The sequence below is a fragment of the Lissotriton vulgaris genome, chromosome 1_1 (genome assembly GCF_964263255.1).
Source record: "Lissotriton vulgaris chromosome 1_1, aLisVul1.2, whole genome shotgun sequence".
Taxonomy (NCBI): domain Eukaryota; kingdom Metazoa; phylum Chordata; class Amphibia; order Caudata; family Salamandridae; genus Lissotriton; species Lissotriton vulgaris.
This window is the reverse complement of record NC_141685.1, coordinates 1,706,431,708-1,706,456,098: the sequence shown is the minus strand read 5'-3', so window position 1 is coordinate 1,706,456,098 and position 24,391 is coordinate 1,706,431,708. Positions and strand designations below refer to the sequence as shown.

Below are 24,391 nucleotides of genomic sequence, written 5' to 3'. Positions count from 1 at the left end.
TTATGGTTGGTCCTCCAGCGAAGCTGTCTCCAGGGACATATCTGCACCCTGGTGGCTGGCTTGTGCTGATGAACACCTTCTCCAGTACTGGCACGAGTCCTCTGCCCTGTCGCTCTTCTCTGTTCCATCTTGCGTGCATGTGGTGGTTGTCTGCCATGTGGTGGTGTACCACTGTTCAGTCTTCGTTTTCGGAGTGGCGTCCTGCCACTCTTTTGCTCCTTCCGACCAGGTCCTCACTTGGATGTGCCGCCTTGTCACCTGTCTACTGTATGGACGACATGGACATCTTGCTGGTCGTGTCCAGTTCTTGCAGCGGTCTTCACTTTTCTGCAGACCTGTCGCAGGTCTGTCCTGTCAGTAGGACTTGCTTCTTCCTCTTGGGGAACTTTCACGGGCATCTTTCCCTTCTCAGGGATTTTGCAGTGCTCTTCTTCTCTTCGCTCGAGGGCGTCGTGCTTGCGCCTTTAGGCTGTGCCATTGTGGCACTTGATCCTGCCTCCCTTCGGGCATTCTTGGTGGAGTTGTTCACTTCTAGTGACGTGCTCCATGCTTACGATGCGGCTGTGGTGTCTGTCGGAACACACGTTGTGGTGGCGGCTTGCCACATGGGTTGTGCAACTCTCTGGCGACTCAGTCTTGAGGCAGTGGGAGGGAGGACACTCTGTGCTGTCTTCTGCCCCACTGCGGGGCTTCGCTGGTGCGGTGGAGATGTAAAGGATCTCCCTGCTGCCTTCAGCATTGCTGCTCCTCTTTGGAGAGGTCTCTCTCTCTTGGGCACCTGCCCATGCTGTCGAGTTCACTGGTGCGGTCTTCTGCGCACCTCTAAAATTGCGCGCTTCGCCTTCGTTGAGGGAGCCCTCTTCTGGCACTTAGTGTGCCGTTTTGTAGCTTGCGGTGGTGTCTGTTCACCATTTGGGGCAAGTTGCGCAGTTTCCTTGCTTGTGGTGGCATCAGACAGCCACAGGGTTCACACATGCAGCGTATGTTCTCGTTACACGTTGCATGAGGCTGCCTCCTGTCCCATTACTTTGGTTCTCGCATTGACTCTTCGCATCTCTCTAGGCTGGACAGCTTTGGTCTTTCTGTTGCTCTTCTGGGTGGTTAACTCTCTCTCCCCTAAAATGACAGGCAGTCAATTGGGGCATGTGGTGCTTACTTCGAACAGTCTTTTGCAGTGGCTGCTTAGAGCGCAGTCTCTAGAATACTGTGGGGTCTCTCTTGCTGGATTATGCACTCTGCTGCTATTTACTCCTCACAGGACAAGTGCACTGTCCTTTGTCAATGCAGTAGGCCCCTCTCATCTCTTCCCCCTGCAGCACACACTCTCACTATGTGAGGCTGTCAGGTGGTTGTACCTTTGCTCACCAGTGGGGAGGGGGTGGAGGGCAGCAGCAAGTCCCTCTTACATATGCTAGCCCTGTAAGACTGACTGTTCTAGCAGGTCACGATTGCTGGGTGTGGGTTGGCACTGGGACCACCGGGTGGCGCTGTGGGCATTGCAGCTTTCTCTGTGCTGTGGGGTAGTTAGGCACTTGCTTGGGTGCTGCTAGGCGTCAGCGCTACAGGTGCCAGTGTGGGGCTCACCTTTGTGTTGATGTAGACCTCATCTTCTCGCAACACGTTTGGAAAGCTCTCCTCTTATTTGTTACTTACGCCGATGGCGGTAGGTAGCTTGCAGCAGGGAAAGCTGTTTTTTGCCGGATGTGGGCTGTGTTCAGGCGCTGTCATTGCAAAGGCCACTAGGTGGCACTACAGTCACTTCTTGCTATGCCGTGGCAGCTTTCCTAAACTAGCGACCAGCTGTTGAGATGGGTGCAGACTAGTGTAGTGAGCGCGCTAACGTGGTACGTCACGTGGCTACGTGACGTATGGCAACGTAGGGGCGCGAGGCGCGTAGTGCGGCGTTGAGAGCGTAGCGCGGCATTAGAGCGCGAGCAGGCTGGGCGAAGGACATGCTATGCGCTCCTTGTATGTTACGACTGAATAAAGAGAGTAACGCCGATACCTGTCTCCGAGAGTTATTGGGGGAGAGTAAAGGACATCATTACAGTGGCGACGAGGGTGGGATAACGACCCACGACCCGCCACCACGCAGACTACGCGGAGAACGGCGGAACGGAGCGGAGTCTCTGAGGGAGCGAGGAAGGCCCGAGGGAACGCACAGCGACCACACCCTGACTGGGCACCACAAGGAGCGCGACGCAGCCAACAGCACGAGGAGCTGAGCACTGAGGGCGCACGGTGACCAAGAGGGCGGAGAACTGCTACACACCCGAAGCAGGAGACCAGCTACGGTCAAGGCCCGCAGGCAACCGCACTGGCTACCCCACCTGAACAGGAAAGGGCTGAAAGGAGCAGCCCTCCACCCTTACTCAACAAGGAGGAACAAGACAGTGCACCAGAGAGCCCGAGAAGCCTGGAAAGTGCGCTGCCCACATCCAGGGGTGAAAAGATGACCACACAAGCGGGTTATGCGATAGCGCCAGTCCAGTTCCTTCCCAGGCCGGGAGAGCCACTCATGAAATGGGAGGACTGGAAAGAGTACATAGATAATTTCATAGAAGTGCTGGAAGACAAAAGTGAGGAGAAATTCAAACCGCCGAGAAAGAGACGCATCCTGCTGCTAAACCTAGGCCCAGAAGGCCTGAGGATCTACAAAAGCTTGGTACCTAAGAAGAGAGAGACGGACGCCGACGACGTGTATGCACACGCAATGGAAGACCTGGAGGAACACTTTAAACCCTCGGTATGTGTCTCAGTGGACAGGTTTAACTTCCAACAAAGGAAACAACTACCAGGGGAAACGGTGGAGGAGTATGTAGCGGCGTTAAGGAAACTGGCGGCCCCATGCAAGTACGCAAACTGGGAAAGCGAATTCATAAAAGACCAAGTGGTGATGCACACCACGTGCACGAACATGCAGGACAAGCTATGGGCTGCAGGAGACACCTCGCTCAAGGACGTGCTGGTGATAGTCAAGAGAGCCGAACTGGCGCGAAGGTGTGCAGCGGCCACGAAGAAAGAGAACATGCCCAGCGGGGTGGTGAACAAGGTAGACAATGAAGAACCCCACAAAGATCACCAGGCGCGGAAACAGCCAGATAAGGGCCCGAGCAAATGGCAAAACAGCCCAAGCCACTCCGGCAAACCGGCCGGAAGTAATAAACGGCCTTGCTACAGATGCGGCAGTTGGACGCACGAGGCGCACGACCGGAAGTGCCCCGCGCTTCGCGCCAAATGCATGTTTTGTGGAATCGTCGGCCATTATGAAAAAGTGTGCAGGAAGAAGGCCTCCAAAAACGCAGTCAAGTACGTGGACCATGAAGCGGAGGAGCCAAACGAGGTGACCGAAGAGGAAGTGGTCACTGTCCTCTGCATCTACGATGAAATCCTGAGTGTGAACGACCAAGGCCGAGGCACCGACGGAAAGAGGACGATGAAGCCGATCATGGACATGATGATAGGGGGTGTGGAAGTCCAAGTGGTGGCAGACACAGGGTCACCCTACACCATAATTCCAAGAAAAGTATGGGAGGAGAAATTTGCTCCGCAACTGGGCCTCGAGCTGGATAAGCTGGACATTCGCCCCGTCACGTATAATGGAGATCGAATCCCCATGGCCGGATGCAGAAAGCTGAACTTCGAGTTCAGGGGTAGGGCGGCCAGGTGTAAACTATATGTTTCCGAGAAAGGCCCTTCAGTCCTGGGGTGGCTCGACCAAGGTGACCTGGGGATCAAACTGGACCCAGGAGGCAAGGAGCAGATATTGATGACGGAGCCGGAAGAAGAGATGGACACGAACAGGTGGAGGAAGGGGTTCCCAACGGTCTTTGGCGGATCAGTAGGAAGACTCGACAAATTCGCACACAAGATCATACTGAGAGAAGGAGCAGTGCCGGTAGCCCACAAGGTGAGGAACATTCCATTGGCAGTGAGGGAAGACGTGAAGGAGGAGCTACGGCAGCTAGAGAAGAGGGGAATCATCGAACCGATCACCTGTGCCGAATGGCTGGCGCCGTTGGTGGTAGTGAAGAAACCCAACGGCAAAGTCCGTCTATGCGTAGACCTGCGCGAGTTGAACAAAAACATAGTGGTGGAGAAGTTCCCCCTCCCCCGGATAGAAGAAATGCTAGCCAGTACAAGGGGCATTCAATGGTACTCCACCATAGACTTAACATCGGCATACCATCAGATCGCACTACACCCGGAGAGTCGCAGTTTGACATAATTCATAACTCCCTTCGGGTGCTATCGTTTCCGCCGCATGCCGTTCGGGCTAGCCTCGGCGGCTGCGGTGTTCCAAAAACTAATGCACCAGTTGTTCCAGGATGTCCGGGGAGTTCAATACTTCCAAGATGACATATTGGTGATGGGTCGTGACAAAGCCGACCATGATAAGAAACTGGACGCGGTATTGAGTATTCTGGAAAGGAAGGGCCTCATGGCAGAGTGGGCCAAGTGCCGCATAGGAATGGAAAAAGTGACGTACTTGGGCCATGAGATAAGCGCACGAGGAGTGACCCCCAAGAGGGAAAACGTGAGGGCAATCTGCGACGCACCCTCACCGGCCAACAAAGAAGAGGTCAGATCGTTCCTGGGCATGGCAGAATATTATGGGAAGTTCATAGAACATTTCGCCTCAAAGACCCATCACATGAGGTTACTAACCCGAGAGAACAGTGAATTCCGGTGGTCAGAGGAAGCCCAGCAGGAATTTGAGGGAATAAAAAGAGAAGTGGCAGGGGCGATCCCTCTACAGGGGTTTGACCCCCAAGGAAGCACAATACTCACAACGGATGCCAGTGATAAAGGACTGGGCACAGTCCTCATGCAAGACCGCGGCAAGGGGAGAGTAGAAACAATATGCTTCGCGTCCCGCACCCTTAATGACACTGAAAAAAAGTACAGCGTGATCGAAAAAGAAATGTTAGCAGTGGTGTGGGCCATGTCCCAGTTTCGGCAGTTCCTGTGGGGCACCAGGTTCCGGTTGAGGACCGACCACAAGCCCTTGCTCAAGGTACTCACATCCAGCGGACACGCGGATGCAATGCCGAGGATCTCGAAAATGTCGCTCAAATTGATGGAATTCCGATATGATGTGGAGCACATCCCAGGAAATAAGAACAAGGTGGCGGACTACCTGAGCCGGGCGGCAGCGATGGAAACCAGCGTAGAATGCGGTGAAGCGGCGGAAGAGTGGGTTGCACTCACTGAAGACCTAGAAACGTCCATAAGCAAGCAAGAATGGAAGTTGGCCTACGAAGAGGACCCCGTTCTAGAAGAAGTGAAGGCACATATTGTACGGGGGTGGCCGGACAAAAGCAAGACAGGACGAGGTCTCGTCCCCTACTTCGAAGTGAGAGAGGAACTGTCCATGGATGACCAGGGCGTATTTGTTTACAGAGGGGAGAGAGTCATACCTCCGGAAAAAATGATTGCCCGATTAATGGATATGTTACACGAAGGCCACCTGGGTGCTGGGAAGTTGAAACTAAGAGCCAAGCAGAACTATTGGTGGCCCGGAATGGACCTAAGAGCGGAAAGACACGTTCGAGAATGTCCGAGGTGTCAGGGCGCGGACAAAACACTGAAACCATTACGCCCTGCCCTGGGGTAAATAGCTCCTCCACAAAATCCGTGGGAGGAACTGTCCATAGACATACTAGGTCCGGTGCTAAATGCACAAGGAATACAGAAGTACATATGTGTAATGATGGATCGCTATTCCAAATGGTCGGAATTGAAGATTGAAGAAACCATGGACACGGAAATGATAGTGGGCTTCATGGCAGAGACATTTGTGAGAGAGGGCATCCCAAAGTGTATCCTCAGCGACAATGGACCTCAGTTCCGGTCTGAGAAATGGTCTCAGTTCATGCAGAGAAACGGAATTGTGGCAAAACACACATCCATATATCATCCTGCGGGAAATGGCTTGGTGGAGCGTTTCAATAGAGTGGTGATGGGCTCGATACAAGCGGCGATTTCAGACAACAAAGACTGGGAAGCGGAGATCTGGCACATGGTGTGGGCGTACCGGATAACGCCCACGAACACTGGTTACAGTCCCTTCCAGATCCTTAGAGGCCGGGAGCCCTTCACTCAGGACAACAGAATATGGAAAGAAAGAGTAATTAAGAGCGAGTGGTCACCGGCAGTGGTGCAAGCCAACCTGGAGAGAGCACAAGCGGTGTACACTAAACACTACGACGCACGGAGGAATGTAAAGGACACAGCTTTGGAAAAAGGAGAATGGGTGAGAGTAAGGCTGGCCACATTGCAGAAAAAGGGGGAAAGTAAATACAGCAAGCCCCTACAAGTAGTGGAAGTCAAGGGCAGGGCGGCCTTGCTAAGTGACGGCAATGTGTGGTCACAGGACCGCATGGCCAGATGCAATAAAATACTCCGCTGGAGAGGTAATGGAAATGAAGGAGGAGAGAACAGCAATGATGACCCCTGTGAGTATGGGGGAGAAGATCTAGACATTGGCGAGAGAAGACAAGAGGATCAAGAGGCGAGTGGGGAGCAGCAGATTGAAGAGGACAGAAATCAGAGAGAGACTAGCGCGGCTGCGCTAGGTGCTGGTCAAGGAGAAGCAACAACAACCGCCCCATCCCCGGTAAGACTGACGAGAAGGGGCAGGGCGGTGGTCCCACCAGCGAGATTCAGAGACTATGACATGAGCCAGGACTTGTACATATAGTTGTTGGAAAAAGGGGAGATATGTAGTGAGCGCGCTAAAGTGGTACGTCACGTGGCTACGTGACGTATGGCAACGTAGGGGCGCGAGGCGCGTAGTGCGGCGATGAGAGCGTAGCGCGGCATTAGAGCGCAAGCAGGCTGGGCGAAGGACATGCTATGCGCTCCTTGTATGTTACGACTGAATAAAGAGAGTAACGCCGATACCTGTCTCCGAGAGTTATTGGGGGAGAGTAAAGGACATCATTACAACTAGGGTGTAACCAAGGCCTTATCTACTTCCAGGGGTGGTCATCACGCCGCTTGCCAGGTCACCGCAGCTTCTTCATGCACCGCGCTGTGTTCAGGTAAGTGGAGGGCTCTTTCCTGGCATTTGGTGCTCTTTGGCAGTTCCCTCCTCCGGCCACAGTGCCGATTTTCACCACTGGGTGAGCAGCTCCTTTTCACGATACCACTGTTTTATGCTGAACAAGGTCGGCTCAGAGCGGTCTCTCCTTGCACCGAGGGCCGGCCTTTCATTCTCCGATTCTGCAGGCAGTACTTTCAGGCACATAGCTTGTGTCATTCATTCACTGTGAGCTGAGGTGTAGGGTCAAAATCGCGAGGCAATTGCGACCGGTTTCAATCAAATATGCTGCTCCGTCCAGCAATTTAGCACCAGGTACCTCCTGGGGTGCGGTTTCACTCAGGCCGTGGCAGGCTTCTTTCATGCGGCGGAGCTTTCACCTTATGCAGGTGCTGATTTGGCATGAATAGAGAGAGGTGCGAGGGACACTTTAGGGTTTTGGGGGGTGGCCGACCAACACGAGTCCTGACCCCCCCCCACCGGGGGTATTTTGGGCCAATTGGGCTGGTTGAACTGCACTTGGGCTGGTTCTATAAGACAGGCCATCTTAGTTCAATTATGGTGGCATCGCAGGGGAAGGCAGCTAGGAGGGGGGGTGAAGCACCCAGGCCCCCACTGGAGTTTGATCACGGGGCAGAAGGGGCCCTATTGAGAGGGAAGAGAGCATGCAGGCAGCTGGGGGGGAGGCTTAATCAGGCAGAGGGTTGCCGGGCGGGAATGTGAGGACGGGCTTTGGGCAGCCAGGGATAAGGAGGGGAGCAGAAGTGACCTCCAGGGGTGGTGGTGAGGGCACAACGGGCCCGTTTCAATCACCGCAGAAGGGGGAGCCCAGGGAGGGCGATGGGAGGGCCTGGTAGCGAGGGGGATGGGATGAGGGAGGGGCAGGCAGGCCCCAGAAGCCGGCCGGAGTGGGGGGGGGGGGTCACACGGTGGGGACCCATGTCATCCCTGGAGTTGGGAGAGTGGTTAGATAGGGCTGCTGAGTGGCTCAGGTAGCGATGGTCGGAGAAGGGGGGTTGGGCACAGGGGGCAACGCGACGGCCAGGGGGTGCCGGTGGAGGCAGAAGCAGGGTACCTCCAGCACAGGAGGGTGGGCTGAGGGTGGGTCACGCAGGGAAGATGCTCTTAGACCCAGTGGAGTGGAGTGAGGGGGAGGAGGGAGGTGCGAGGGCCTCCGCAGAGGGGCTCCGGGCTAGTCACAGGGTCTACGTGTGCCAGTGTAGGGGACAGAGGGGTACCCCGGCACGTCGGGAGGGCCATTCTACCAAGTTCTCTAGGGGGCTGGTGGGGGAGGGGAATTGGCAGTGGGGCCCATGAGGCGGCAGGGACAGAGGAGGGTACTAACCCCGGCTTGTCTGATCTCGCTTTTTCTTTCTAGGGGCAGCAGTTGGAATACGTGGGCAGTTACATGCAGCTCCACCGCCAAGAGGATGGGCAGGCAGTGCCCTGTGCGGGCAGCGTGGCCCCTGCGAGAGACATGTAGGAAGCACACCATGTTGGACAGACGAGCGGTCTCTGGTGTCACTAGCCCGGTGGGTCGATGCGGTCTCAGGGGAAAGGGCAGAGGGGACTGGAACAAATAGAAAGGATGGAGCGGGTAGATTGTTTTCGGACCAGCGTCATGCAGGCATAGACGCTGGAGAATTAATACGCAATGGTAGGGAACAGGCATGGGTACACAGGGAGAAGTCGAGTGTGAACGGCAGTTTACAGTTGGATTACGACAAAGTTAGTTTAGAGGAAGGGGAGAATCTAGAAGAGGAGGACGAAAGACAGGAAGGAGGGGAGGGGGAGTGGCTACTAATGATGTGCCTAGTTAGTTTCTTGCAGAAGGGTCAAGACAGCTAGCTTACGGTCAAGAATAGCGTGATGGCACTGCCTGCACATCTGGTTAGGATGCCGGCCTTGACGCCAGGTAGGACTAAACCATGGTAATGGTAATGGTAATGGTAATGGTAATGGTAAAAGTATTTCTAAAGCGCGAACATTCATCCTAAAAGGATATCATGGCGCTAAAATTGAACAATGTACAGAGAGCTGGAACACCATGCACCCAGAGGAACAGCATAGTGTGGCGCAGTGTGGCAGCAGGCATAAAGACATGAGGAAAGTGCAGGAATGGAGTGGGGGTGAAGACAGGGTAGCAGGGTGCTGACTGGTGGGGCAGCGGGGTCCGTGGAGGACACCAGCCTTGATGGCAGGCACAGGACAAGCAGGCACGCAGAAGGGTAACAAATCGCAGGTCACGGTGTCCGTGGGCACAGATGCATAGGGGAAGGAGAGGGGGAGATTTGGTTGCTAAGAGGTGCATAATTGAAAGATACAGGGGTCGGACCAGAGGCGCAGCAAGGCGGTGGGGAGGAGAGCAAGAAGGGGGCTGAGGCACCCGGACATGGGGAGGGTGAGACAACGGGGCAGAGCACAGTCCCAGTGGCAGAAGCGACAGGGGCAGGCGGGGTATCCATGGAGTAGGGCAAAGGGAGCCACGGCGTTCCGCGGAAGAAGTTGCCTTACATGGGGATACCTAAGCCATTGGGGGCCTACCTTACGTTGGCCAACCAAAGAGGAAATTTAGAAAGGTGACTAGGTCGATATGATGAAGCTGCTGCATCGGGAGCTTTCAGCGAAAGAAGGGTCCAAAGAAGAGGAATTAGAGCTTGCCAAGAGACCATGGGTGGCCATGACCATCGAGAATAGGTCGTGAACCTTCCTGATATTCGCCAGCGTACACTGTGAAAAGTACTCCCAGACTTATCCACGGAAAGAAGATGCCGAGCTCTTGAAACGCGTTTTAAGGAGGGTTTAAGGCTAGGTTATTAGGGGCCTCGATCTGCCAGGTGGGCTGAGAATTTGAAATCTACAAAGACACACAGGCGGTAGTGCGCACCAAATTGTTCAAGGAAATACAGGAAGGACGTATAGTCTGCAATTTCACGGGTAGCCCTATTAGAGACCTGATCATTTCCCCGATTGGGGTGGTGCCAAAGAAAGACCCAGGACAATACAGGCCGATACAACACCTCTCCTGGCCGTGGGGGGCATTGGTAAATGCCTTCATAGGGGCTGACTTGACGTCAGTGTCCTATTCTTTAGTGGACGTGGCACAAGAATTGGTTGCCGTGGTAGGGCCAGGTGCCCTCATGGCGAAATGCGACATTAAATCGGCATTTCACTTACTACCAATACACCCTGATGATTACCAGTTGCTAGGCATACAATTTGAGGGTTCGATCTTTGTGGACAAGGCGCTACCAATGGGATGTTCGTTATCCTGCGCATTATTTGAGCGCTTTAGTTCATTTTTGCAATGGGTTTTCTCATGGCACACTGGTAAAGAGATGTTGACACACTACCTGTATGACTTCTTCCTGGTGGGCCAGCCTGGTTCTGTGGACTGTCAGTAATAGCTGACAAGTTTTAAAGAGCTCATGGGTTACCTGGGAGTACCCCTGGCATCAGAGAACACGCACTGTCCCAGTACGGTGTTGTCATTTCTTGGAATCGAACTAGATTCAGGGGCAATGGAGGCACTTCTTCCGATGGACAAAAAACTGCACATGTTGCTGCTGATCGATGGGTTACTGGCCAAAAAGAAGGTGACGGGAGGTGCAGGTATTGTTGGGACATCTGAATTTTGCGTGTACGGTGGTAAGGGCAGGAATTACTTTTTGCAGGAGATTGGGGATGTCCCTAGCAGGTTTGACAATGACGCATCACCACATGCGGCTGTCAGCTGGAACTAAAGAAGACTTGCGCCTATTGCATAATTTAACAGCATCCCAATGTCGCTGCCGGGGAAATGGGAGTGGGATGTTACGATCTACTCAGACGCCTCAGGGGCGGGAGGTTTTTGTCTCTACTGGCAAGGGAGGTGGTGTGCAGAGGAGTGGCCTCAACATTGGAAGAATGGTGGGAGGAACATTGCCTTTTTGGAAATGTTTCCATTAGTGGTGACAGTGACAGTATCGACACGGGACTTGGCCCACAAGAAGGTGATTTTTAAGGTCGGCAACATGTCAGTGGTGCAGGTGGTGAACAGGCAGTCAGCAAGGGAGGCCCAGGTGCTGAAATTGTTACAGGTTTTTGTGCTGAGCTGTTTGGAACACAATGTCTTGTTTAAATCCAAGCATGTGCCGGGAGTGGACAATGACATTGCAGACGCTGTGTCTCGTACCCAGTGGCAGACGTTCCATGGTCTAGTCATGGAGGCGGACAGAGGGTATTATTGAGCAGTGCACTTTCAAGCCAGTTGTAATACCTTAAGTGCTGTTGTGGACAGAGTGTGGGTGGGTCATCCTTTTGTGTCTGAGGTTGAGATCATGGAAATATTAGTATCTTATTTCATTGTACTCCTACTACCTCTTTTTGCTTCTACAAGGCTATTTGATTGATAGGGGAAAATATTATTATATGTTGCCGCTGAGAATTAGTGTTCTATATCTGGAACATCCTTGATTCTTCTCTCTTACATTCTCCGCATAGCGTGCCATTGTAGTCAGAGCAGGCTACAGAAATGTGACGCACCATAATCTTTGTATGCACACATAAATTAAGTATCAGTGCAAAAGTCACACAAATCAGCAGGTGTGCCACTTTTTTTGTCCTCTATGATACACACACACATGTAAAGGCAACAAGGGACTAAATATCTGTAGCAATCAGTTTGCAATTCAGCCCCCAAATAACCACTGCAGATTATTTAAGAGGATACCAAATATATAACTAGAATTGTAATGTCGAAGGTAGAAGTCAGAGAAAGCAAAGCATTGTAGGCAGTGCTTAATTTGAGCAGTGGTTTCCGGTGCTCAGCACCGGCCCTTATTTGGTTTCCGGTGCTCGTAAGGGCACGTAATTGTCAACACTGCAATTAGGGCAGTCTGCCACATGATGGCGCTGCTCATCTAATTTAGAGAGGAGTAGAACAACTGGTGTTTATGAATACAATATACATTAAAAACTACTAATACCTGCCTCCCCAGCCATTCCTTTATCTTTAGGGACCTGGAATATTCTGAACTGTTGCATTTTCAAATGAGAGAGATGGTTGGACGTCTTTTTGGCAGCGATAACGGGGGCAATGGGTGGTGCAAACTGCAGTGGCCTCATGGTCAGTGCCCTGGCACTTATTATTTTATATACTAAGCACTGACTGTAGGAACAACATATTTTAGAGAAACTTACAGCGGTGGCAGTGACAATGCTCTCAAAAACCTGAGTCTCTGCAGGGTTAACTTTTCCAGCTACGACAATTTCGTCTCCTCCATAAAATGTATTAAATGCATTCTGGGTGACATCTGAAACTGATTCATGTGGGTATACAAACTGAATATTTTTGAGAAGTGGAGTAGACACTTGCTTGTAGAACTCCTGTCAAGGAAAAAAGTGAATAGGTGTTACCATTTAAATTCTGAGCAGAAAACACAACTTAATCAAATTCCACCAACATCTTCTAATCTCAATAAAACACTTTAAAATAACTATTTTAGAAACACGAGAAAGCAAAACTTTGTAAATGTTTACATTTATAAGGAAGGAATGTAAAATTACACATAAAATGGCATGTTTAGCATCATGTAATTAAAACAGAGCCAACGATGAAATACAAATGTGTGCAATTTTCAATTTAATTCCATGCAAACTGAAAAAAGGGCCTTTGTGGTTAATAGAGTGGTACTTTTCAGGCTGGTGATTTTAAAAACCCCTCGGGGGGGGGGGGGCAAGATGGCGGCCAAGTAAGAGCTCCATCGTGGAGCTCCCCAGCCCAATCTCACCAGGAGTTAACCAGCCCTCAACTCTAGACCCCAGGTCTTTCATCAGACTCAGTAAAGCAGTGAGCAGCTCAACGTGGTGGTTATGTGCGCATCTGCTCTGAGCCAACTCTCTGAAAAACTCAGCACCACTGTGGTGAGAACTACCACTTGCGTGAATGCACCCATCCTTACCAGTAAGTCTGGCAGCATCCAGCGATCTCTGAGCTTCTGGTGCCTTACATCACCCAGATACAGCATAGGAGGTCATGGCCCATGACCCAGTGATCATACTAGTCAGCACCCTACGTGGGCCCCAGGGAAGCATACGCTGATACATGCCTAGACCTGCCATGGCATAAGAGGGGGACTGGGCCCCTCCACCAACACCAAGACCCTCTGTACCTGGACCACCCTACCACCACACGTAGCACCAACAAAGGCATGTCCTTCGGCCTCCACAAGCGGGCCCTGGGGAAGAGTAAAGGGGAGCGAAGTATGCCACAACTCCATGCAGGTTGTGCCACAGAGCTGACTAGAGGTTGCCACTCATACCTTCACAGTGAGCACACCTGCGGACTACGAGACTAAGAATTGGTCCACTAGACACAACTAGGGTGGGGTTCCAAGGGGTCCGGAGAGATCTCCCCCACTTTGCCTGCATCTTAAGGTGTCTGTGGGCCCCTGTTGGACCTCCGCCAGGGTTCCGCTCGTTGAGGCACAGTGAGACCAGATGGCCATTTTTTGAGCCCAGCCATCTGGTTGCATCAAGCCCCTTGGCCATCTGGTCACGTGCAATGTTTTTGAATGGTGCTACCAAATGGCCGGGCTGTCCTCGAAGTCCTGATGAGGTCTCATTTGCTTCCCTGAATCCAGCCAGTACTCCAGGTCGAGGGATTTTGTGCCTTCCGCCCTCTCTGTCACTCGGTGCGTATCTATCACAATAAAGGGGAGTATTATTACTCCTGATTACTAGGGAGAGTGTACCTTGGACCCATTGAGGTCCAGCAATTCTGAGCTGGGCAAAGACCTGGGCCCGGGCCGACCTGCTGGGTCCCCAGGGGCCCAGGTCCTCTCCTGTCTCCCAGCCCTGCACAATGGGCTTTTTCTCCAAGCCTGCCTTCCCTGAGAGGAGGCAATGACTCAAAGTTGACATCCCAGCTTCTCTGGAAGTCCGGATGAGGGCTCAGTCACTTCCTTAAGCATAGGCAGAGCTCTAGGATGTTAAGTGCATTTGTAATGGTGGTTCCCTCTGTCCCTCAGTGTGCACGGAATACAAGTAAGGGTGGTAGCCTTCCTCATGAATATCAGGGACAGGATACTCTAGACCCTCTTGTGGTGCAACGGTTCTCAGCCAGATGCTGCCAGGGCCTGGGTTACTGGGACCCCCAGGGGCTCGGGTTGATGCCTGCCACCTGGATCTGCCTGTTGGACCTTTACACTGAGCCTGCCTTCCCAGAGAGCAGGCAGGGACATGAAGCTGTCAACCCAGCTGCCCTGGAAGTCACAATGAGGGATCATTGGCTTCCTTAAGCCCAGGGAGGCCTCTAGGAGGTTGGTGTGTTTGTGCCGCAGGTCCTCTTTGTCCCTCAGTGCACACGGATTACAAGTATGGGTGGTATCCTTGCTTCAGATTAGGGACATGGTACTCTGGACCAAATAGTGGCCCAGCGGTTCTCAGCCAAGTGCCTGCCTGGTCCCCCAGCGACCTGGTTTCGCATTTACTTCCAAACTCTGCCTGATGAGCTTTTCACCTGAGCCTGCCTTCCTCAGAAGCAGGTAAGGATATGAAGCCGACATCCTGGTGTACGGCGGCCTGCCTGGAGAGGGTCCTTCCAGTGCCAAATACTCTGAACGATTGGGCATCCTTGTTCTGTTTTGGGACGGACTGATTGGCCAGCCTCAGCTGTTGTTTCAAGCAAAGAGCTTCTGCCCTGCCAGGGACCATCTGACTCCTTCCTTTGCAGCGTGTGTCCCCCCCAGTGGTCTGATCAGATTGGAAGGGGGATTAGCGGCACCAGGTCCCGGATGCTGCTTGGAGGTCTGGGACCTGTGCGCCAACCCAATGCCCTCCTCCACGTAGCATATTTCTGCAGCAGCTCAGAATGAACGTCCATAGGGTGTCCTTAGCCGCCCAGGCTGTCACCCCTGTGTCTCGCTCAGGCTGCACCTCAGCCTGCTTCTCCCTCCTGCAGAGAGGGCAGGGCCTGCTAATGCCCGTGCAACTGCACCTGTCACCCCAGCAAGTCTACCAGGTGGTGGGCTTTCCCAGCCAGTTCTCGAGGGGTGTGAAGTTTGGTTAGGGCCCCAACAACCCGTCCAGCAGATGTGTCTACCTGGTTGGTCCTGCTAGTAGCATATGCTTGTCTCAAAGATTAAGCCATACATGTGTAAGTAAATATAGCCAGTACAGTGAAACTGCGAAAGGCTCATTAAATCAGTTATGGTTCCTTTGATCGCTCCACCTGTTACTTGGATGACTGTGGTAATTCTAGAGCTAATACATGCTGATGAGCGCTGACCTCCCAGGATGCATGCATTTATCAGACCAAGACCAATCCAGGCTTGTCCGGCTGCTTTGGTGACTCTAGATAACCTTGGGCTGATTGCACGTCCCGGGGATGGCGATGATACATTCGGATGTCTGCCCTATCAACTTTCAATGGTACTTTCTGTGCCTGCAATAGTGACCATGGGTAACGGGGAATCAGGGTTATATTCTGCAGAGTGACCCTGAGAAAAGCTATTATATCCAAGGAAGGCAGCAGGCACACAAATTACCCACTCCTGACTTGGGGAGGTAGTGACGAAAAATAACAACTAAGGAGTCTTTTAAGGCCCTGCAATTGGAACGAGTACACTTTAAATCCTTTAACGAGGATCCATTGGAAGGCAAGGATGGTGCCAGCAGCTGCGGTAATTCCAGCTCCAATAGTGCATATTAAAGTTGCTGCAGTTAAAAAGCTGGTAATTGGATCTTGGGATAGAGCTGGTGGTCTGTTGTGAGACGAGCTACCGTCTATCCCACCCCCTGCCTCTTGGTGCCTCCCTCGATGGTGTTGGCTGAGTGTCCTGGGGGTCTGAAGAATTTTTCGTTGAGAAAATTAAAGTGGTCAAACCAGGTCGATCGCCGGACTACTTTAACTAGCAATAATGGAATAGGACTTTGGTTCTATTTTGTTTATTTTCAGAACTGGGGCCATGATTAGGAGTGACGGGTGAGGGCATTCGTATTGTGCAACTAGAAGTGAAATTCTTGGACCAGAGAAAGATGAACCAAATCAAAACCTTTTGCCAAGAATGTTTTCATTAATCAAGAACGAAAGTCGGAAGTTCAAAGATGATCAGATACTGTCGTAGTTCCGACCATAAACGATGCCGACAAGTGATCTGGCAGTATTAGCCCAATGACCCTATTTTTCAGCTAGCAGAAAACCAAAGTCTTGGGGTTTTGGGGGGGGGGGTATAGTTGCAAAGCTGAAACTTAAAGGAGTTAATGGAAGGGGCACCACCAGAAGTGGGGCATTTAGTTTAATTTGACTCAACACAGGAAATCTCACCCGAACACAGAAAGGATTGACAGATTGATAGCTCCTTCTCAATTCTGTAGGTTGTGGTGCATTGCCGTTCTTAATTGGTGTAGGAATTTGTCTGTTTAATTCCAATGACGAACGAGACCCCTCCATGTTAACTAGTTATGTGACCCCAGCAGTCGACGTTCAACTTCTTAGAGGGACAAGTGGTGTTCAGCCACACAAGTTCAAGCAATAACAGTTCTGTGATACCCTTAGATGTCTGGGGCTGCACTGAATGTATCAGCGCATGACTACCATTCGCAGAAAGGTGTGGGTAACCTGATGAACCCCGTTGGTGACCGGGATTGGGGATTGCAATTATTCCTCATAAACCAGGGATTCCCAGTAAGTACAGGTCATTAGCTTGCGTTGATTAAGTCCCTGCCCTTTGTACAAACTGCCTGTTGCTATTAGCAATTGGACGGATTAGTGAAGTCCTCGGATTGGCCCTGTTGGGGTCGGCAATGGCCCTGGCGGAGTGCAGAGAAGACGATAAATCTTGACTTTTTAGAGGAAGTAAAAGTTGTAACAAAGTTTTCGTAGGTGAACCTGTGGAAGGATCATTAATGGTTGAGTGGACAGAGTGACTGATGGTGCCAGCCTTTGAACCCTCGGCACGCACCTGTAGATGGTGGGCTAAGCCCTGACCTTGCATACCCTGGCTGGTGGAGCGGTCTGTGGCCACTGGGGTGCTTGGGTCAGGACCGGGCCTTAGGTTGTGTTTCTCCACCTGGGGAGGAACTCGCTGACGTACACATGAGGGACTGGTGGATTTGGGGGTGGGTGTCTCCCACCCCTCTCCCTCTGGGAGTGGCACAGATGGAAAGCCCTCCTGAGAGGAAGCCCATGCTCACCCAGCAGTAAACTGAAATTCCAGTGTTTTTCCGGGCTGGGAACAGCCCGGAGCGTCTGGATGAGAATGAGCCAGAGCTGTCAGGGAACCCAGGCTCCTGTAAAGGGGCTTGTAGGAGGGGGAGCCTCCTGGCTCTTCCCCTCATGCGCCTCTGACCAGAGTACAGGGTGGGCCAACCCCAGCCTGCCAGCATGTCTCTGGCCACCACCGAAGGCATAGGTGAGCCTGGTGGTGGATGTGAAGGTGGGGCAACCCTCCTTCATTGGCAGCTACCCGGTTTGTCCTGGTTTCATGTAGCCAGGCTAAGGGTTTGAAGACGTCCGTGGTCCCTCCCAGTCCTCTGGGAGGGACCAGTGGTCAGGCTGCCTGCCTCTGATGCACTGGGAGCCCTCCTAGCCTGGTGGGAAAGGGGGGCTCCTGGGCTGAGCACGTTGAAACCCTCTGTCTGTGGGTGCATGTGGATCCCCTCCACCATACCTGGGGTGGGTCCCTCTGCCACCAGGTCATTAGAACGGATGCCAAGGAGGGAATGTGGGCATGTGGGAGGCTGCCTCCACCATGTGCTAACCAGCACAAGGGCATGATCCCTTACAGGGTGACCAGATGGCTTGACCAGGATCCCCCTACTCCAGCACAAGTTGCTCGGATGGAAGCAGCCCCAGGATGGAGCCTCCTGAGCACCGGCCTCAAAGTGCATGGTCACTCTTCTCATCGTCTGGTCGCTGGGTCATCTTAAGCTATCTGGTCGCCTTTTTGTAGAAGCTGCAATTGAACTTGGGGAGCTGAAAAAAGTGACAGAGGTGCTAGCAGCGACCCCGGCCCTTTGAAAAAAGGGCATCCAATCGCCCTGGCCTCTGGGCAAATGCCCAATGGAATAAATGGCCAGTCTGACACTGCATGATATAGGACAAGACAGAAGGAAGAGACCTCTGTGGTGTACCTCACAGAAGGATCCTGTTACCGGTAGTTTACCTTATGTAATACAGACATGCATATGTATACATCATTATGCTTGCGAGTGAAGAAACACTAGGTCTTAGTGTGTATACACACATACACACATGCATGCAGGCAAGCACACATACACACAAACACACAAACACACACATGTGAGCTTTTGACACCAGAGAGCAAGCACAGATATTGGCAAAGTTTGAACCATCCATTCTCCACCAAACCTAGAAAGCTCTCAGTTTTTGCTTAGAGTAAACTGCAGCCAAATCAGGTGTTGGTGTATGTGCTGTGTTTCCACAGCCCATCCTTGCTTTGCAATAGAATGGGCAAGGGGGTCTATGAAGGTAAGCAGAGTATTGCCACATTGAAAGTTATGTAACCAAAGCACATTGTGACAACAGCAGTAAGCATTATTTTATATTTCTGTCTAATGTTAAGGACTGAACTAAGGGCCTGATTACTCATAAACCCAGTGGCAGTCCACTTGTCTGTATCGCCCTCTGACAGCTGATTTCCCCCTACCGTCAATGTGGTGATCTGAGAATAGCTGGCATGTCGGCAGTACTCCAGTGGTCTTTCCTTCAACAGACCGCTAAAATCGTAGTTCGGGAGATGAACCACCAACTGTGCACAGGTATTCTGACACCATTTTGGCAGCGGTTCTCTTATTGCCAAACTCGTAATCATGCCCTACGACTGGATGTTATCGGATTGAAAAAATCTCACAAAATAATTTCTATTCCAGAGTTCAAAATAAATGCTGACTGTAGCTCTTAGAAGTTATGGACATGTAGTAGTGCACCTTAAGTTGCTTGGAAGTATCCTGATTGCCATAGATTCTCTTCGCCATCCCATGGTTTTCCTGAGCAATGCGTTCTAGGAAATCGTAGTCCACGTCAAAGCCGATGCCGAGTGCATGTAGGGAGAAATCATCCTGCATTTCCTTTTTCACATTCTTCTGGATTTTAGACAGTTTTAGCTCACCTGCCAGGGAGGAATTCAGGATGAGATTGAAGAGATATTTCGAAGCAAAGCAACAGTAATCTTCAGCCTCTTACATCAGCACAGCTCACACTTTACTTTATGCCAAATTTGTTGGCTGTAAACCACTAGGGGATTTATCAAGTATGTGTTTCTCAGAATAGTGAAATCATGTGTGTGTGTGTGTATTTATATGCATAAATATATATATATGCAAAAAAGAAGCAGAGAACTCTAGAGAGTTCCCAGGTTTAGGTGGAAGGCAGCTCCTGTATAGAGCACCCTCAACACCAGCGACACTCTAAATTTGCTCACCTCAAATGTCTACTTTTCTATCAAAGTTTTTAAGCATAGGATTAGCACAGTGCTTTTATTCATTTCAGGTTGGCTTGGATGTTGGGCCTGGAGTGGTAAATGGCTTTTGTCATTTTACAGCTTGGCGTGAATAGCACTGTGCTATTCCTATGTTTAAAGACTTTGCTGTACAAATGGCAAAAGACTTTGTTCATATCTATCTGGGCGTGGATAGCACTGTGCTAATCCTATGTTTAAAAACTTTGATAGAAAAGCAGTCATTTGAGGTGAGCAAATTTAGAGTGTCGCTGGTTTTGAGGGTGCTCTACACAGGAGCTGCCTTTCACCTAAACTTGGGAATTACCCAGAGTTCTCTCCTTCTTGTTTGCATAATTTATGCGTCACTCTATGCCTGCAAGGAAATTGTTTTTATATATATATATATATATATATATATATATATATATATATATATATATATATATATATATATATTAGAAGGTTGTGGATAATGTTAAAGTATATATGCCTGCAATTTTTAAAGTTCATTGCTAAATTCAAGAGATTTGTAGATTATCTCTATTATTTATGATGAATTGATATTACCCATTATTGTTGTAACACTTTAATCACTAGACGTTTTTCAAAGCTAATATTGCTATGGGAGCACATTTTATTTTGAGTGTCAAATGTGGGATTTCAAAAAAAGTGGAAGGTTTAGACAGAAAAGGATGACTTAAACCAGAACTAGGAGCATACTTCAAGTCTTCAAATCTCAGAGGTAAGCAGTGCTTGTATCTCTCTGTGTAATCCTATTATCCTGGGAAAATAGGTGCACTGACCTCACATCTGAGAATTTTCTGTTATTTTAAGGAGAATTGCAGATTTTGGCTCGATTCCAGGTTGGGCATATAACCTAACAGATATCAGTTTCTAACTCAGACGGGTTACACAGATTTTGGGGTAAGGCTTACAAGGGACTGCCCATGGTATTTCTAGGACAGAGTGATATGGGCCTGGGGTGATTCTTTGAGGAGACATAACATAACTTGTGTATTTGTAAAGTGCACCATCACCCCATCGGGGCATCTTGACATGCCAGGATTTGAACCTGTTATCATGAGGTTGAACACAGGCCCGTGCAGTGGATGCATTAGTACACTAAGCCACCAGACCCCGTTTATTTATAGGTTCAGGCACATTTGACTCACGTATATTGGAAGTAGCAAAGGCAGAGAGAGATGTCTGTCATAAAGAAATAATCTTTATGAGTGGTATAAGTGGAAAGCATAATCAAGATAAAAGTACTGTGCCAGCTAAAGTGAGGGTGACAGTTTTGAGTTAATGGTGTCTAATCTGATGCTCTGTCTTTCAATGTATGCCCCTGATAATATCATTACTAGAAATAATGACATTTTCCTTCCATACCCTTTTGTCTGGCACCATATCATGCTTATTGTCTCTTCTTTCACTTAACCCAAAGGTTTAGGGCTACAATAGAATGTCTAGGGAAAAGTGTTATATTAAACCACTCACTTATATGACAAATTATATAGCACACGCTTTTCTAAATCATGAAGAATATTTTGGTATCTACTCTTAATTAAGCATGGGCGAATTTTGCGAATCTCGCGTTCGCGAATTTTGCGGATTTGCGAACTCGCAATCCGCAAAATCTGCGAATTCCCGCGAATTTGCGGATTTTTTTTTTTGTGTTCGCGCGTGTTTCTGCCAGTTCGCGAGGGTTTTTACAATTTCGCAATTTGCGAACTTACCTGTCGGGTCGCAAGTTTTGCGAACTTGTTGTTTCTACGTGTCCAGCCTGTTTGGGACACTCTTCTTCATCACTGCCACTCTCTGTCACCACTGCCACTCTCTGACTACTCATGCCACCCTCTGGCCCACCCATGCCACCCTCTGTTTCATCACCACACCCTCTGGTTGTCCAGTGTACATTATTTTCGGCAAAGCAAAGCACACCTTCCCTGCCTCAAGTGACCTGAATTAATTTGGGGCTGATTAATGTGTCACAGAATATTTTTTTAGCTGGCACCTGCTTCCTTAGTGCTTCCTGATTAGTGATCTTTTGCACTTGCTAAGTGCTTTCATTGTTGCAAAATTAGTTACAACACCTGCCCTGCCCCAACTGACAATAATGAATTAGGGGGCTGATTAATGGATTTTAACTTCCAGCCTGGCTCCTGCTTGTCTCCCTTAGCTGTAATTCAGGACCTTTGTGGCATATGTGTAACTATTCTGAGGTTCAGAGCAGGGTCACATAATAGTTGCAACTGGCAACTGAACTCTGGAGGGGCCCCTCAGGAAGCACTACAGGAAATGGCTACTAATGATGAGCCTGAACTTTTGAACCTGGTAAGTAGTTTCAGTTTTGCTAAGATCATATTTCTGCAATTTAGCACTTACTCGCGGGGTGCGAAGTTGTACTGGCAAGCCGCAAACTCACGCGAACAGTGCGAGCAAGCCATAAAATCCGCTGCTCGCGGATTTGCGGATTTTGCGGGAGATTCGCGGATCTCGCGGATTGCGAATTTACCGAAAATCCGCAAAATCCGCGAGCGAAACGGATTTTCCGCCCATGCTTACTCTTAATACAATCGCAAATAAGGCAATGTCAGTGTGGCACAACTCTTCACAATATCTTTAGTTTAACTTTCACATCTCTTTTAGCTTCAATAAAAAAAGATGATTAAAATGAATTTAGTCTGCTCTGCCTAATCCGTCCAAAGACGTAAAATTGAAATGCAGCCTGAAGAGTATGTGAGTTTGCAGCTATGGAATGAATGCCAAACAGAATAAATCAATTAACATCACACCCTACAGGATATTAAAAAGTATCAGTGTAGATACTCTGCATTGAAACACGTATAACTGGAAGTCCTGTGCTACTAGGAATTCCTTTTCTCTAGCTCAGGAGCTCATTTTCCACTTACCCACGGTGGGATCACCATCCGACACAAGAACTATCAAAGAGATTGAGTCGCGGTCCAACATTCCCCGGCCTTGGGCTTCCTTGAGGATAAATATGGCTCTAAGCAGTGCTTCGTTAATGTTGGTACCTGTAAGGAAAGAAATCCAAATCAGAAATATACCCCAAAACTACCCTCAACGTGAAGTTTGCTGAACAAAGTACCCTTCAAGAACAATGAATCTATGAATCAGTTGTTTATTTTATTCAGACCTTGGATCAGCACCTGCGTTAGCAAAGTGTCACAGTTGATAACACTGTGGAGATTTATTTGGAATACATGATTTCTGACAGAATTCTGTGGCACTATGCAGTGTGTGACAGCCAAGGACTGTGAAGATCAAGCTAGGTGATATCCAGTTAGACTACATCTGTATCAGAAGTTGTGGACGTCTGAAATGCCTGTGTAAATACTGAAGTCTTAAGTCTATGATCAGTAGAAAATATAATAAAATTGTCGGCTTGTTGCTTGCTTTGGAGTTGGAATAGTAAATCTAACCTTTCCAAAGTCCAACACTTTTTCTACTTTCGCTAACGTTGGAGCGGCAAATAATAAATCTGACCCCTCTGAAGTACGACGCTTCCCTCATGATTTCTGACTTTGGAGTGGGAATAGTAAATCTAACCTCTCCAAAATCCAACACTTTCCATATGTTTGCTCTTATTTTGTAGCTGGAAAAATAAATCTGACCCTTCCAAATTCTAATACTTACTGCACTATTGTGTATGTTGGAGCGGGAATATTGAATCTAACACCTACAAAGTCCAACATTTCCTTACTTTTGCTCATGTTGAAGTGGAAATAGTAAGTCTAACCCCTCCAAAATCCTACACTTTCGAAATGTTACTTACGTTGGAGAGGGTCTAGTGAATCCGACCCTTCCAAATTCCAACATTTTCCCTATTGTTGCTTAGTTTGAATTGGTAACATTTTTTTATTATTATTTTTAAAATTAACAATTAGTATTGTTTTATTTTATATTTCATTTCTTTAAAGTATCATTTAAAAACATTATTTTTATATAATTCGCTATATGTTTGCTATAGATATCTGTGTTTTAGCTTCTATTGTTATTATTAATCATTTTAATGTAATTGTTATCAATTGCTTAACTAATTCTTTATTTTTTAAAATATATATTTTATTTAAAAATTGTATTTTAAAATATTCTATTATATACTATTTTTACTTATACGTGCCAGTTTTTGGTAATATTTTTGTTGTGATCTTTTTGTAGTTTACCTACAAAGTATGTAAGCACAATACTTTTCTTTGTGATATTTTGTATGCAATATTATATTTGCAATATTTATGTTCCCAATATTTTGTCATACATTCGCAATGGCTTTATCACTCGGGGTGGGGACAAAGTCTGGGCAAATACCACCAATCGCCGCATGGTGCAATGTTTTCTCGTATGCGGCTCCAGAATGGTAATATGGTGAGCGCAAGTGAGATTTGACGTCCCCTATCGTGATTTGCAATCGCTAAGAGGACATCTGGCCAGTTTTTTAAATGTGGTGGTCACAATCATTCGCAGTCAGAGGGCTGTTGCTTGAGTAGAAAATCTGCTCGAGCAGCAGTAAAATCAACTTGAGTAGCTGCACTCTCTGGCATGCCCTATAGAGCCATTAGTGTTGATTATTCAGCATGGAATGTTATCCCAATACTAAATCACAGCATGAGCACTGCAATGTGCCTATTTAAGTCCATTGGCGATACTCCATGGAATCGCACAGACTTTATATGTAACTCCACGGAGTTTCGCTGAATCAAATTCCATGAGTTCCACCCACCCCTATGTATTATATTGGATATTATTATGCATGCTTTTGCATTGGACCAAACTGTTATATTATGGTTATCAATCTTTCTGCACCTGTTTAAATTGAAGCCTGAATGCACACTCCCTCTCATTAAATCCTTTTCACATTCTTATAATATACTGTATAGGA

General features: G+C 49.1%; 1 protein-coding gene and 1 pseudogene across 1 annotated transcript in view; one reads left to right on the top strand and one right to left on the bottom strand.

The window, feature by feature from the left end:
- The window catches only part of ITIH2 (inter-alpha-trypsin inhibitor heavy chain 2), a 271,633-nt gene that overhangs the window by 156,284 nt on the left and 90,958 nt on the right, over positions 1–24,391 (bottom strand). The window contains exons 11-13 of the mRNA XM_086918960.1: positions 22,401–22,526; positions 18,977–19,158; positions 12,227–12,412 (exon numbers count right to left, since the gene is read on the bottom strand). Of these exons, the coding sequence (XP_086775086.1) occupies positions 12,227–12,412; positions 18,977–19,158; positions 22,401–22,526 (494 nt within the window). The remainder of the gene's footprint in view (positions 1–12,226; positions 12,413–18,976; positions 19,159–22,400; positions 22,527–24,391) is intronic.
- On the top strand, positions 15,126–16,933 carry LOC147751093 (18S ribosomal RNA; annotated as a pseudogene).